This window comes from Coffea arabica, chromosome 8c (genome assembly GCF_036785885.1).
Source record: "Coffea arabica cultivar ET-39 chromosome 8c, Coffea Arabica ET-39 HiFi, whole genome shotgun sequence".
In the NCBI taxonomy this organism is placed as follows: domain Eukaryota; kingdom Viridiplantae; phylum Streptophyta; class Magnoliopsida; order Gentianales; family Rubiaceae; genus Coffea; species Coffea arabica.
The window spans coordinates 34,758,052-34,772,272 of NC_092325.1; the positions used below are offsets into that span (position 1 = coordinate 34,758,052).

Below are 14,221 nucleotides of genomic sequence, written 5' to 3' on the forward strand. Positions count from 1 at the left end.
TTGGTACCCCTGCCTTTGCATTATTGGATTGAGGCCTGTAAATGCATGTGTCAAGCCTCTGTCCGTTTGCATTATTGATTAAAGCCTGTATTTCAGTTTCTTGTCAGAGGACTATTCATTATTAACAATACATTGGAAACGCAGAATGATGTATTAACAGAGGACTATTCATCATTAATGTCATCTATGAGACCTTAATCGTACATTCGAAACGTAGATTTGGTAATTAGCTTGTTTCTACGTTTCGGTAATTAGCTTGTTTCCTAATAAGAAGTCTTGGTAAGTACGTACCACCTCAATATCCGTGCTTTCACTGAAATTTAGGAAATTTTTATGAGGGCCTGCAATCATTTGTGGTTTAGCCTTGCTAATCAATTTCAATGCAAGTCAACTAATGCGTAATAACACCTTACAATTTAACCTTGGACAAATCAGATTATGGAGAAATGGTACACAACTGGGGAAATGGGAGTTCCTGGAAGATTTCCTTGACAAACTTATTAGACAGTGGATGCATGGATTGATTAGTTCCAAATTATTTTTTCTCTGCTTAATTTCACTCATTCATGGGAGGACAGTATGCAGTGGCAACCAGGTAAAGGTTGTTTTTCCTATTTATACTTAATCCAGCAGCTTCATCCATGTCAAGATCATTGGGCTTCATTCCATTGGGAAGACTCCAGTCAAAGTGGAAGAGTAAATGAGCCAAGGGAAGCTCAATATTGGCCACACCAAAAGTGACGCCGGGGCACATCCTCCTTCCTGTCCCAAATGGAAGAAATTGGAAATCTGAGCCCGTGTAATCAACCGATTTCTGATCAAATCTCTCTGGTTTAAACATTTCTGGATCATCCCAATATTCTGGATCTCTTGCTATGGTATATGCATTCACCAACACATGGGATTTGTTGGGTATCATATACCCTTTGACCTCGCGGTTTTCCCTGCTTGCTCTTGGAATCAATGGACCAGGCGGATGGAGCCTTAGAGCTTCTTTGACTACCACCTTCAGGTACACTAGTTTCTGGATGTCATCCTCTTCAATTGTCTCCTTTCCCTTGCAGACTTGTCTTACTTCTGCCTGTGCCTTTGCCATCACCCTGGGATGCTTCATCAATTCTGACATTGCCCATTCACTTGTTACAGATGAAGTATCTGTTCCAGCAGTGAAAATGTCCTGTATTGTGGATACCAATTATCAACATTCCTGTTTAATAAACAAGAGAAAACAAGAAAGAAGAAAATAGGCAGGTTCTCAGTTATGCTACTCACAAAAAGTACACCTTTGATATTCCTGTCTGTGATTGGCATTTGAAGGTTTCCACTTTCCTGCAGTCTCAAAAGAACGTCGATAAGATCTTCTTCTCCGGACACAGCATTGCCCATCTTTCCACTTTTATGGTTCAGTTTATGTTGATTGATCACATCATCAAGAATTTCGTCCATCTTGTCATGCATCTTGATCAATTTACGCTTCAGTCCGCTGATAAGAGGAAGTATTTTCAGGGATGGAAAAACATCAGCTGCATCAAAGCCTGCTGCTAAGACCATTGCCTCCTTCAAACACTTGATCATCGTTTCAGTGTCTTTAGAAATTGTACCAAATGCTGCTCTGCAAGTCATATAAGTCGCATACCGGAAGAACATTTCTGTAACATTAACAGACACTCCTTGAGAAGATCGAATTGATTCCATTAGTTTCATGATTTCTTCCTTCCTAATATAACTAAATGACCGGACATTCTTGTTACTTAGAAGCTCCGTTATGCATATTTTACGCAATTGTCTCCAATGGTCTCCATACGGAGTAAAAATCATATCTTGTTTGTCATACCACATAATGTTGATGGCAAGGCGATCCGGCCTGTTTGTATAGACAGGGTCATGAGTTACTAGAACTTCTTTCGCCATCTCGGCTGATGATACAATCACTGTAGAAACTTCACCAAGCTGAAGATGCAACAAGGGTCCATATTTTTTGGCCAAATCCCTGAGGACAATGTGTGGAAGTCCACCAAATAAGTTGTGAATGTTTCCAATGAGAGGCAGCTTTCTTGGACCTGGTGGAAGTTTTCCACTAATTTTAGATGTTTTTGACAATGTCTTCCGTACCATAAGCAGGAAGAAGAAGAGAAGAAGAAGGCCAAGGAAGCTCAAAGAAAAGGGAAGAAACTCCAATTCCATTCTTGAAATTTGAGATGGATAGAGAGATATTTTGGGTGCCTCAGTACAATTGTTTGGTGGTGTATATATACAAGAAATTGCAATAATATTGCCAGACTTGGCATACCTAAAAATTAAAATATATATTTAGCCTTTTTCTTATCTTATGGCCTTTTATGGAGTGAATTGATGATGCGAGGCCACACATAAGATTCCAAACCTTCTGTTGTCTCAATCTTGTAGGCGCATAAATAAAATAGTCTTTCATTCAATTACAAGAGTAATTTTTCATTATTATATTCGGTCTTTAAACAATATCTTAGAGAGGTCCTTCGAATTTTAATTTAAACTTTTCAGTTCCCAAACTATTTTGAAAGTCTCAAGGAGTTCTTCTAGTTTCATTTCATAGTTTTTAGTCTCTAAACTTTTCTTGTTCCTTTTTTCTTTGGCGTACCAAAGCAGTTCTCCAGTCTTCGCCCCGAAAAAAGAAAATAAAAAGGTAGTTCTCCAGTCGCTTGGCACATGCTTTTCTGACAAACAAAAATAAAGAAGGAAATTAAAAAAAAATAGAAAAATACATGAAATTCAATTGATACTCATTTTCTTTGTCCATCTGCACAAACATAGTCAAATTTCATTGTACTGGAAAATGTATCTTTACAAATATGGGCATTTGCCAAAAAAGAAAAAAAGAAGCATGATTTGGACATTTTCTGTATTATATATATTTGTTTTCAGCATCTAAGTTCGAATTCTTATGCTCTTGCAATTTCCCAAAGCCAACTATTGCCCCATTCTCTCTTTCTCTGTGTGCGATTTTTTTTTTCTTTTGCAAGCACGGTCACGTCAAAGTCATTTGTATTTTTCCCATTGCTCAAAGATCGGACATCAAAATATTAGCAGGGCAGGAGACCAATGAATAAGAAAATAGGGATAATTTTAGAAACCTCGCTCGTGCAATTTCACCTAGTGTCTTTGAAATTTTTAATATTACACTTACCTCCTTAGGCGTTATAAAATGATCATAATAATATTAACATATCAATATATTTTTCATGCAATTAAATAATCAGCTCCTGATCTTATGCAAATGACTGCATTTCATACAATTAGACATTAAATGAAAACAAAAACAAAGTTCACTCATTAAACATATCACAAATTAATTAAAATGATTGAGAAATCATTAGCCACTTAACTAAATTCATTAAAGCTACGTTTGGAATGAAGGATTTGATGAAGAATTTGAAATCATTCCAAATTCCTCTAGGTTATTTGTATTACTTAAGAGGCATTTGACTTTGTAATTCACCAATTATTTATATACATTTAAACACTAAAATAATTTGTGAATTACAAATTCAAATATCTCCTAAATAATCCAAACAACGTAAGTATAATTTTCAAATGTTTTGTTATATTCCTTAATAATTGTTTCACAACAGCTCTATGTGTATAAGTGTTTCATTTTCAATAAAATTGTTCCTAAAAAATTACTTCTAACCAAATAAGATGATGCTTTATTCTCCTTCAGTCTTTACTATTTGGAAACAAAGAAAATCAAAAGCATGATGTTAAAGGGCGAAAAAAGAGAGCATGATGTTTTGTTTTGTCAAATGATGTGCATTAATGAGATAGATCAAATCAAAGCTTTCGTTGATCAAAGAGCGAGTGAAAGGGCTAGGGGCAACGGGTATTGGTTCAACAAAATTACTAATCGTATTCAGTCCGCTTCAACCGAGTGTTAGAGCGGTAATTTATATTAACCTTTGGTGAAAGCCATCACCTATTAAACCCAAAATCTATATGGCGATTATTAAGAAATAAATTAACAAGAAAAATAACGGAAGCGTACCTGAATCCATATTCATAACCTTGATACTTGAATCCCTAGAGATTTGGGATGGCCTTCCAGGTCAACAGGTATTCACCGATCCTTTGAGAGAGGCCTTTAGTTTCTCTCTGGTATCTTTCCTGACGATGGGATATCAGGAAAGAGATATTTTGTGGTATTAGGAAATACGACAACTAAAACGATACCTGTGACCTGGGGACCATAACCCTATTTATAGGTAACATTCCTGTTACCTTTTGGAACCCTATTTTAGCCTATCATTGAAATAGGAGCCCATAAGTTTCCACACATTAAAGGGCCCACATCCTATTAGATACATTAAACCCAAATTATATTGGATCACTTTAATTGAGTTTAACCTTAATTGACAGCTTACAATACATAATTATTCACATATAAGTCCAATGTTGGATTAAGGATCCAACAATCTCCCACTTGGACTATATGTGTAACCTTATAATTATGTTTTGCAATTAACCGTATGAACTCAATTTTACTGTCATTATTACAATGTATCTGTAACCAATTCGGTCCATCAATTACACTAATATAGGATCAAAGCGGCCTTTGTTACAATTTCGTAACTCGACCCATCAATGGTCACATATATCAATGCAATTGAATGACATGAAGTATGATGTGGATGTGTAGCATGAAAATTTCATGTAATGTGATCAAAACATGCCTATTTCCAACTGGTCCACCTTAAATTTTATGAGATCAAACCATACCAAAGTTAGAGTGCAAATAAATTCAGACTTTATTTATGCATAAAATATCCTTAAATCCTTAATAACTGAAAAAGTATCATAAGAGCATTTAAAATAACAAACTCCCACTAAAACTGTACATCATTTAATACGACACCCATATGAGCAGTATGCTCATGAAACATTTTGGGTGGCAATCCTTTAGTAAGCGGATCCGCAACCATAGAGTTTGTCCTGATGTGCTCTATTGATAACTGTCCATTCTGCACTCTTTCTTTAACAGTCAGGAACTTGATATCTATATGTTTAGATTTGGTCGAGCTCCTGTTTTTATTGGAATATAAGACTGCTGACTTATTGTCACAGAATAATTTGAGTGGTCTTTCAATACCATCCACTATACGTAATCCTGTGACGAAATTTCGCAGCCAAATTCCTTGGTTGGATGCCTCATAACAAGCTATAAATTCTGCAGCCATAGTGGAAGATGCTATGAGGGACTGTTTAGCACTCTTCCAAGATATGGCACCTCCAGCCAACAAGTAGACATAGCCTGACGTTGACTTCATAGTATCTTTGCATCCAGCATAATCGGAATCAGTATACCCAATGATCTCTAACTCATCTGACTTCCGATACGTGAGCATGTAGTCCTTTGTTTTCTGTAGATATCGTAAGACCCGTTTGGTTGCTTTCCAATGATCTAATCCAGGATTACTCAAATATCTACCCAACATTCCAGTAATGTACGCAATATCCGGACGCGTACATACTTGAACATACATTAGACTCCCCACTGCTGAGGCATAAGGAATCTTTTGCATCTCTTTTTCCTTAAAAGCATTCTTGGGACACTGCTCAAGACTAAATTTGTCTCCTTTAGCCACAGGAGTGTCACCTGGTTTACAATTTTGCATGCCATACCTTTTGAGAACCTTTTCGATATAGCCCTTTTGTGATAGTCCTAAAATACCCCGAGAGCGATCACGGTGTATCTGTATGCCTAACACAAAAGATGTATCACCAAGATCTTTCATCTCAAAATTTTTAGTTAGAAATTTCTTGATTTCATGCAATAGACCAATATCGTTGCTGGCAAGCAAAATATCATCAACATACAATACCAGAAAAATATATTTGCTCCCACAGAACTTATGGTATATGCAATCATCTACTAAATTCATCTCAAAACCAAATGAGATGATCACTTGATAAAATTTGAAATACCATTGTCGAGACACTTGTTTGAGTCCATAGATGGATTTCTTAAGTTTGCAAACCATATTTTTTTGATCTCCTGATACAAAGTTTTCTGGTTGCACCATATAAATCGTCTGATCAATGTTACCATTGAGAAACGATGTCTTTACATCCATCTGATGTAACTCAAGATCAAAATGTGCCACTAATGCCATGATAAATTCTAAAAGAGTCATTTGAAGAGACTGAAGAGAAGGTTTCTTTATAATCGATACCTTCCTTTTGTGTAAATCCCTTAGCGACAAGACGAGTTTTGTATCTTTCCACATTGCCTTTCGAATCCCTTTTGATTTTAAATATCCATTTATAACCAATGGGTTTCACTCCTTCTGGCAATGGGACAAGATCCCAAACATCATTGTCCTTCATGGATTTAATCTCCTCATTCATGGCATCGACCTACTTTTGAGAATTTGAACTTTCCATGGCTTGACGGAAGTTGATTGGATCATCTTCCATCAATCCAGAGTCATCCTCATGTTCTTGGAGAAAAACAATGTAATCATCTGGCACTGCACTTCTCCTTTCTCTAGTGGATCTTCTTAATGGCACTGGTTCTTGAAGAGGAAGAGTTTGTTCTTCTATAACAGTTTGTTCTTCGACATTGTCTTGATTTGTCATATCATGACCAAGTTCAGGAATAGGGTCCTGAGCAAGAGCAATGACACCTGTGGGAATATTAATATATTTCTCTTTAAAGACAATGGCCCTTACTGTATTTTCTCCCCCAAACTCGACATCCTCAAAGAACCGAGCATTTCCTGTCTCAAAAATTGACTTAGTTGTGGGATCATAAAACTTGTAACTTCTGGATTTTTCAGAGTATCCAATAAAATAACAATTAATCGTTCTTGAATCCAGTTTCTTTTCATTTGGCCTGTAAGGCCTTGCCTCAGCTGCACACCCCCAAACATGCAGATGCTTTAAACTGGGCTTTTTCCCTGTCCAAAGCTCATAAGGGGTTTTGATAGTTGTTTTAGTTGGAACCCTATTAAGGATATATGCTGCAGTCTTAAGTGCTTCACCCCAGAGTGACTCTGGTAAAGTAGAATGACATATCATACTCCTTACCATGTCTTTAAGCGTTCTATTTCGTCTTTCAGCTACACCATTCATAGTGGGTGAACCCGGCATAGTGTACTGTGGGACGATACCGCATTCCTCTAGGTATTTAGCAAATGGTCCTGGATATTGTTCACCTGAACCGTCATATCTACCATAGTATTCACCACCACAGTCAGATCTGACGCTTTTGATTCTTTTGTTGAGTTGATTTTCAACTTCAGCCTTAAAATTTTTAAACACGTTCAGTGACTGTGATTTTTCAGAAATGAGATATATGTAGCCATATCTTGAAAAATCGTCTATGAACGTTATAAAATATTGTTGACCATTCCAAGCAGATGTAGGAAATGATCCACAAATATCAGTATGTATAAGTTCTAAGACGTTTGAGGACCTATTGGTTTCAAATCTCCTTTGATTGGTTTGTTTTCCCTTTATACAGTTAATACAATCATCAAAATCTGTAAAATTCAAGGGGTCGAGAATTTCATTTGACACAAGCCTTTTCATTCTCCGTTTGGAGATATGTCCCAATCTCTTGTGCCATAATGCAGCTGAATTCTCATTGGCTAATTTTCTTTTAACTCCTCTAGTACTCAAATGCAGAGATTCATTAAATAAGGCAATTGTGTCAATTAAATATAGATTATCGTAGTGCATTAAAGAACCAGAGCCAACCAATTTTGAATCATGAAACAATTCAAATTTTTCATTTCCAAATGAACAGAAATAACCAAATTTGTCCAAAGCAGAAATAGAAATTAAATTCCGTCTAAATGACGGTACAATAAATGTCTCATTGAGATCCAAATAAAATCCGGTCTTTAACAATAATCTAAAAACTCCAATTGCCTCAACTTGAACTGTTTTGCCATCGCCCACGTAGATATATCTTTCACTATCATTGGGTTTTCGGCAATTCAGGCAACCCTGCATAAACACACTGATGTGAGTTGTTGCACCAGAATCTAACCACCATGTGTGTCTAGGTACCGAAGTTAAATTAACCTCAGAACAAACCAAATTAAGAAGCATACCTTTCTTAACACGCCAAGCGTGATAGTTGGTGCAATGCTTCTTTTGATGCCCTTCAGCCCCACAGAAGAAACAACTATTCTTTCCCTGATCATTTGATTTCTTTTGTTGTTTCTTTTGTGGCGCTGTACTTGCAGCTCCTTTTTCCTTCTTTCTTTTAAGTCACTTATTTTTATTATTAGTGGTTGACACCAGATGGGCACTTTCTGTCTGCTCTTGCTTCAACCTTTCCTCTTCCTCTACACAGTGTGAGATGAGTTCATTTAGAGACCAAGTCTCCTTTTGACAGTTGTAACTCACCTTAAACTGGCTAAATTGTGTAGGAAAAGATATTAAAATCAAATGTACTAATAACTCTTCAGAGAGTTTCAATTTAAGTGCATTTAATTTCGAAGCAAGATGAGACATCTCCATGATATACTCTCTGATGTTGCCTTTACCACTATATTTCATTGAAACTAGGTGTGTCAAGAGTGTACTAACTTCAGCCTTTTCGTTCTTGACAAAACTTTTTTCAATGTCCTGAAGGAACTCTTTAGCGGTTACAGTCGTTTCTGACATTGTTCCCCTGAATGCTTTTGGAACGGCCTTTTTAATGATCATCAGACACAAGCGATTTGATCTCTCCCACCTCTCATTATTTTTCTTTTCATCAGAGGTACTCTGATCTGTAAGAGGTGGGGGAGAATTATCCCTTAACGCAAGGTCGAGATCCATTACTCCAAGTACTATCAAGAGGTTTTCTTTCCAAGACTTGAAGTTTGTGCCATTCAGCATAGGAATGTTATTGATGTTGGCAGTAATATTTGTAAGATCATTTGCAACTGAACAGAAAACATAACATAATTAAAACAAGCTCACATAAATCAAAACAATAATAAATTCAAATAATGGTAGTCCCATCTCAAGATACCGATATTCCATTAATATTTCGTCTTTGGACAAAAATATTAACTTCTAAGTGATATCTTGGTGCAGTAATAAATACTGATAATAACATGTCGAAAATAAATTTTCCTTTGGGCCAATTTATAAATCACATGTAAAATCCAAATAATTATCATGTATTTATTATCACAAGTGCACATGTAATTTCATTAAATATTGACCTTCCTTTAGGTCGATCAATATTCATAAAATTACTAGTGCTCAACTAATTATATTTTAAAATAAATTAATTTTCATAATAGAGGTCACTTTGGTGGCATATTATTTCAATTAATTTATTCCAAAATATATATAATCATACCAATATTCGAATTTAAAATTATTAAAATTAAACAAAAATTTTAATCAAAGACAACTTTGGTCAACTTTGATCAAAACGTGGTCAAACATGGTCAAATCAATCAAATTAAATCATGACTTATTGGACCAAAGGTCCATATCCATAATTTGACCCAAAATTAACATTTAAGCCCAAAAATTTTCTTGAAATCCACAAGTACTTTATAAAAAAAAAACATATTTAATGGGCCACACATATGAATTTTATAGGGCTCAAATGTCATATTTAACTTTATTAGGGTTTACTTAAATTAAAGAAACCCTAATATCTTTAACATAAATATATGCATATTTGTTCTTAAAAACAAACAAATCAAAAAAAAAATTCAAGTATTAACCAAATCAACCTATAAAGATTCAAATTAAAGTCCGGATCTTTATACAAGATTTTATATCCAATTTGGTTATAAAAATTGACTATTAGTACAATCAATTATAGGTTTTACACGGTGGAACCCGCATGACTACTACAATAGCAATAATGGCCGAAACATGAAACTAGCAATAATGATGGCAGGACATGAAACAATGAAGCAGCAGCCATAGCAAAGCAATATATTAATGCCTAACAATTCGTGGAACCCACTAATTGAAAAGTTGACCGAAGACCAAAAGCATCATAGAAAAGTCACCGTATGCTAAGACAAATTCTTCGGATGTAAAGGTCAATCGGCCATTATATCAAACAAACTGATTGGATACAAATAAACTTAAGAAACATCATAGTTCTGAATCCATGTATCGCAGCAGAAGCAACCAAGATCTTACACATATATGATCAAACCAGTGAATCAACAAGACTTGAACACATAACGGTCATATATTTAATAGCATCAAGGTCCGCAACTAGCAACCATGAAAACAGAACCAATAGTAATAAAAAAACTATGAATTACTAAAACAAAATTATTTCCTAATAACCAACCATATGAGCTCTGATACCACTTGTTAGAGCGGTAATTTATAATAACCTTTGGTGAAAGCCATCACCTATTAAACCCAAAATCTATATGGCGATTATTAAGAAATAAATTAACAAGAAAAATAGCGGAAGCGTACCTGAATCCATATTCATAACCTTGATACTTGAATCCCTAGAGATTTGGGATGGCCTTCCAGGTCAACAGGTATTCACCGATCCTTTGAGAGAGGCCTTTAGTTTCTCTCTGATATCTTTCCTGACGATGGGATATCAGGAAAGAGATATTTTGTGGTATTAGAAAATACGACAACTAAAACGATACCTGTGACCTGGGGACCATAACCCTATTTATAGGTAACATTCCTGTTACCTTTTGGAGCTCTATTTCAGCCCATCATTGAAATAGGAGCCCATAAGTTTCTACACATTAAAGGGCCCACATCCTATTAGATACATTAAACCCAAACTATATTGGATCACTTTAATTGGGTTTAACCTTAATTGACAGCTTACCATACATAATTATTCACATATAAGTCCAATGTTGGATTAAGGATCCAACACCGAGCACTGGGTTAATTGGTTTCCTTGTTGCAGAGGGTCAAATCGGGTTACATACTGATGCCTATAATTTAGGTTACAAAGAGAATGAGCTAAAAGATTATTGTCTCTAAAAAATAAGGGCAAAATACACTTTACTCCCTTGTGGTTTAACAATTTTTCACATAATCTCCCTATAATTTCAAAAATTATATACTCCCCTCATAATTTAAATTAAAGTGTCAAAATGACAGAAATAATCATTTGTAATGGAACTCATAAAAATATCAAAATTACTCTTGTTTAAGAACTAAAATGATTAAAGTGACCAACATATACAAACATATTATGCATGATATTCCAACCATGTATGATTTATATTTTACCATGTAACCCCCTTACAATTTAGTACCATATGACCCCCTTATACTTTTCAAAATATATACATAATTTTCCATGGTTAAAAAATAATTTTTAACTTTATATAGGGGTATTTTTTATATTTTAGTTGACTCTATTATGTAATACAAATTCCATCATTTTGACACTTTAATCCAAACTATAAAAAAACTATGTATAACTTTTGAAATTATAGGGGGTTGTGTGACAAAGCGCTAAACCACAAGAAAATAAAGTGTATTTTGCCCCCAAAAAATAAGGAGAAACAGTATTGCTTCATGGCGATAATAACTCCTTTGACCATTAATTCTATTTGTACATGACAGTCTGATAAACAATTCCATGTCCAAATCCCAAAGAATTTTACTTCGAAATGAACAAATGACCAACACGACGAGAAAATTCTTAAATTGTGATGAAAAAAAAGTTATTCTACAAAGGGGGTAATTTGTGGAGCTGGTTCCAGACTTGTGATCTTCGCATTTGTGAAATGCGAGTTCAAGTACCTCGCATTTCACAAATGCGAGGTAAGTGTTTCTAGAAAAAAAGAAAAAGAAGCTCACATTCTGCAAATGCGAGCTTAAGTTCGAATGCGAGCTTACTCAGTTCGCATTAGAAGAATGCGAGATTAAGGTACCTCGCATTTCATGAATGCGAGGTACTCAATCTGAAATCAATCAGACTTCCCAGTTTCGCATTTCTCTTCAGTTCGTCACTCCCTTCACTCTCTCCGTGCAGCCTCCTCACTCTCAAAATTATCTTGGAAATCAGATTCACAGCTTTGTCGTCGGAAGCTGTCGGAATTCTCCTCGGAAGCTCTGCAATTTTGTCAGCCCGTGCGGTGTTTCTCCTCAGGCGAAACCAGAAAGGTGGCATTTCTTCTCGTGAGAAGCTGTCATCGGAAGCATCGGAAGCTCTCGGCCATTGCAGAGCTTCCCCTTTGGGAACCCATCTCTGGTAGCTAGCTCCATTCAAGTCCGGCATCCGTCTTTCTCCATTTGCCCAAAATCCCTCAATCTCTTTCTTTCTCGTCGGTTGTTGTCCGCCATTGTTGAGCTTCCACCAGACCAACAAAAGGCTGACTTTCAAACTTTTCATGCAGGACTGGGACAGTCAAAATGCATCGCAAATTGTCTCTGAAGTATGTGGCTTTGTGACTATCCTGTCTGGAACATTCCTTCTCCACAAGACCAAGGACATGGGAGGTCTAAGCAGCACTAGTAACACGCCCGTGCCATCTCCTGTATTCCTTGCATCACGCCAGAATTCTGCGGTCTGAGCTTTGAGATGAGATCGCATTCTGTGGTCTGCGGTCTGAGCACAGTGACCTCGCATTTAAGAGATGCGAGGTAACTGACCTCGCATTTCATAAATGCGAGGTCTGGTTTTCTTTTTTTTTTTTTTTTTTTGGATTTCGTTGGAGGAAAATTCAAGAGACTTCGCATTCAGCAAATGCAAGTTGAGGGAGCTCGCATTTGCTGAATGCGAAGATCCCTTGGACGGAACCCCACACTCAAAATGCCCCCTTTGTAGAATTTTTTTAAAATTAATCATAATTTTAGAAATTTCTCCCAACACGACTCCTCTTCCCAAGATAAACGAACCATGAATAGGAAACTGCCTCAGGAACTTAATCTCCGATGAGTTTAAAAATTGTTTACTCATCTTGAAGGTAGAGGAAGTAGATGCGTGTCAAGTGAATAACAATCTGGCAAAACAGGAGGTTTTATCAGTGCCAGCATTGACAAATTTTAATTCATTAGGCACGAAAGCAAAAGCAACAATGGATTTGAGTTTCTATCAATTGCGAGTAACAAAATAAATTTAGACATTAAAACAACAAACATAACACATATAGACACACGAAAAAGCGTACTAAAAGCACAACAAACTCTTCTACTTATTGAAAGTTATATCTCCCAATTAGATCACAGCTATCCAATTTCAAATTCGTCTTATTTGAAGTATGAACTATATGATGCAATTGCCCTCTGTTCAACAGCAACAGTCTACTTCTACTCTTATATTATAGGGGGAAAAGGTCCAGCTGCACATGCATGAAAACTAAAAGGAGAGATCCAAATCGAACAAACACACATTGTATCCCCTAAATTGTTTAAAGAAGGAAATTAAGTTAAGTTTCTCCTTGATGCATCAAGTTGGATTTGAATCCCTAACTTAATGCACAGTAGGTGCATGGAGCCTCTTATAGGCCACTGAACAAAAGCAAGTGGCTTAACGAACAATCTTGTCAGTTAGTACTACTTAGTACAACACAATACAGTAACAATCACACTAGATGTTACCGAGCAATTAATACACGTTCAAAAGTTTCAGAAAAGCAACAAACAAATTTGCTGGATTCCGACAAAACTGGAAAAGATTCACGGATGGACTCCTGAACGAGTTCAAACAGACAAACTTGTGGCTCAAAATTAAGATCTAAGTTCCAGCTGTCCCGTCTCCATACGCGTACAGGCATGGGCCGGTTCCTGGTGAACTGAGCAAGTTGTCGCCCCAGTTTTTGTTTGATTTCTTTAATGGCAAGGAGATTTGGAAGCAATTTTAAAACTCAAGGCAGAGAACTATCCAATTCAATTACAAACATTGGTACCCTATTATAAGCCAAATCTATTAAATAATCATGTCAAATTTAAGGCCAATTTATTCAATTGATCCACAAATTTATTCTTTGTCCAACAGGTCTCGATATGGTCACTTAAGGGTCAAGTTGCTTCCTTTTGTCCTTCAATGCCTGCATTGAGCTTGGAGCAGTGTTAGTGGCACCCAGTTTGCCACTGTGATGGTAGTGGCTTTCTTTTGTTAATTATACATATCTTTTTCTCAAGATTATTTTTAGTGGATGCCCTGCGTCCAATTTACACTGATACTTACATTTTCTATTTCATTATATTTACGAAGTTTCTTCATTTAACTTTATTTTTCTGGAAAAAAACTGACCACTTTCACCCTTTGTAAGGGGTA

The 14,221-nt window shown here is 36.0% G+C and overlaps 1 protein-coding gene across 1 annotated transcript; it reads right to left on the reverse strand.

Annotated features, from left to right (window-relative positions):
• Positions 1–392: 392 nt before the first annotated feature.
• LOC113705693 (premnaspirodiene oxygenase-like) lies at positions 393–2,132 on the reverse strand. Its single transcript, XM_027227613.2, has 2 exons — positions 1,273–2,132; positions 393–1,177 (listed from the first exon to the last, which is right to left on the reverse strand). Exons 1-2 carry the CDS (start codon positions 2,113–2,115, stop codon positions 557–559), a joined length of 1,464 nt encoding a protein of 487 aa, XP_027083414.2. The 5' UTR covers positions 2,116–2,132; the 3' UTR covers positions 393–556.
• Between the last annotated feature and the right edge of the window lie 12,089 nt (positions 2,133–14,221).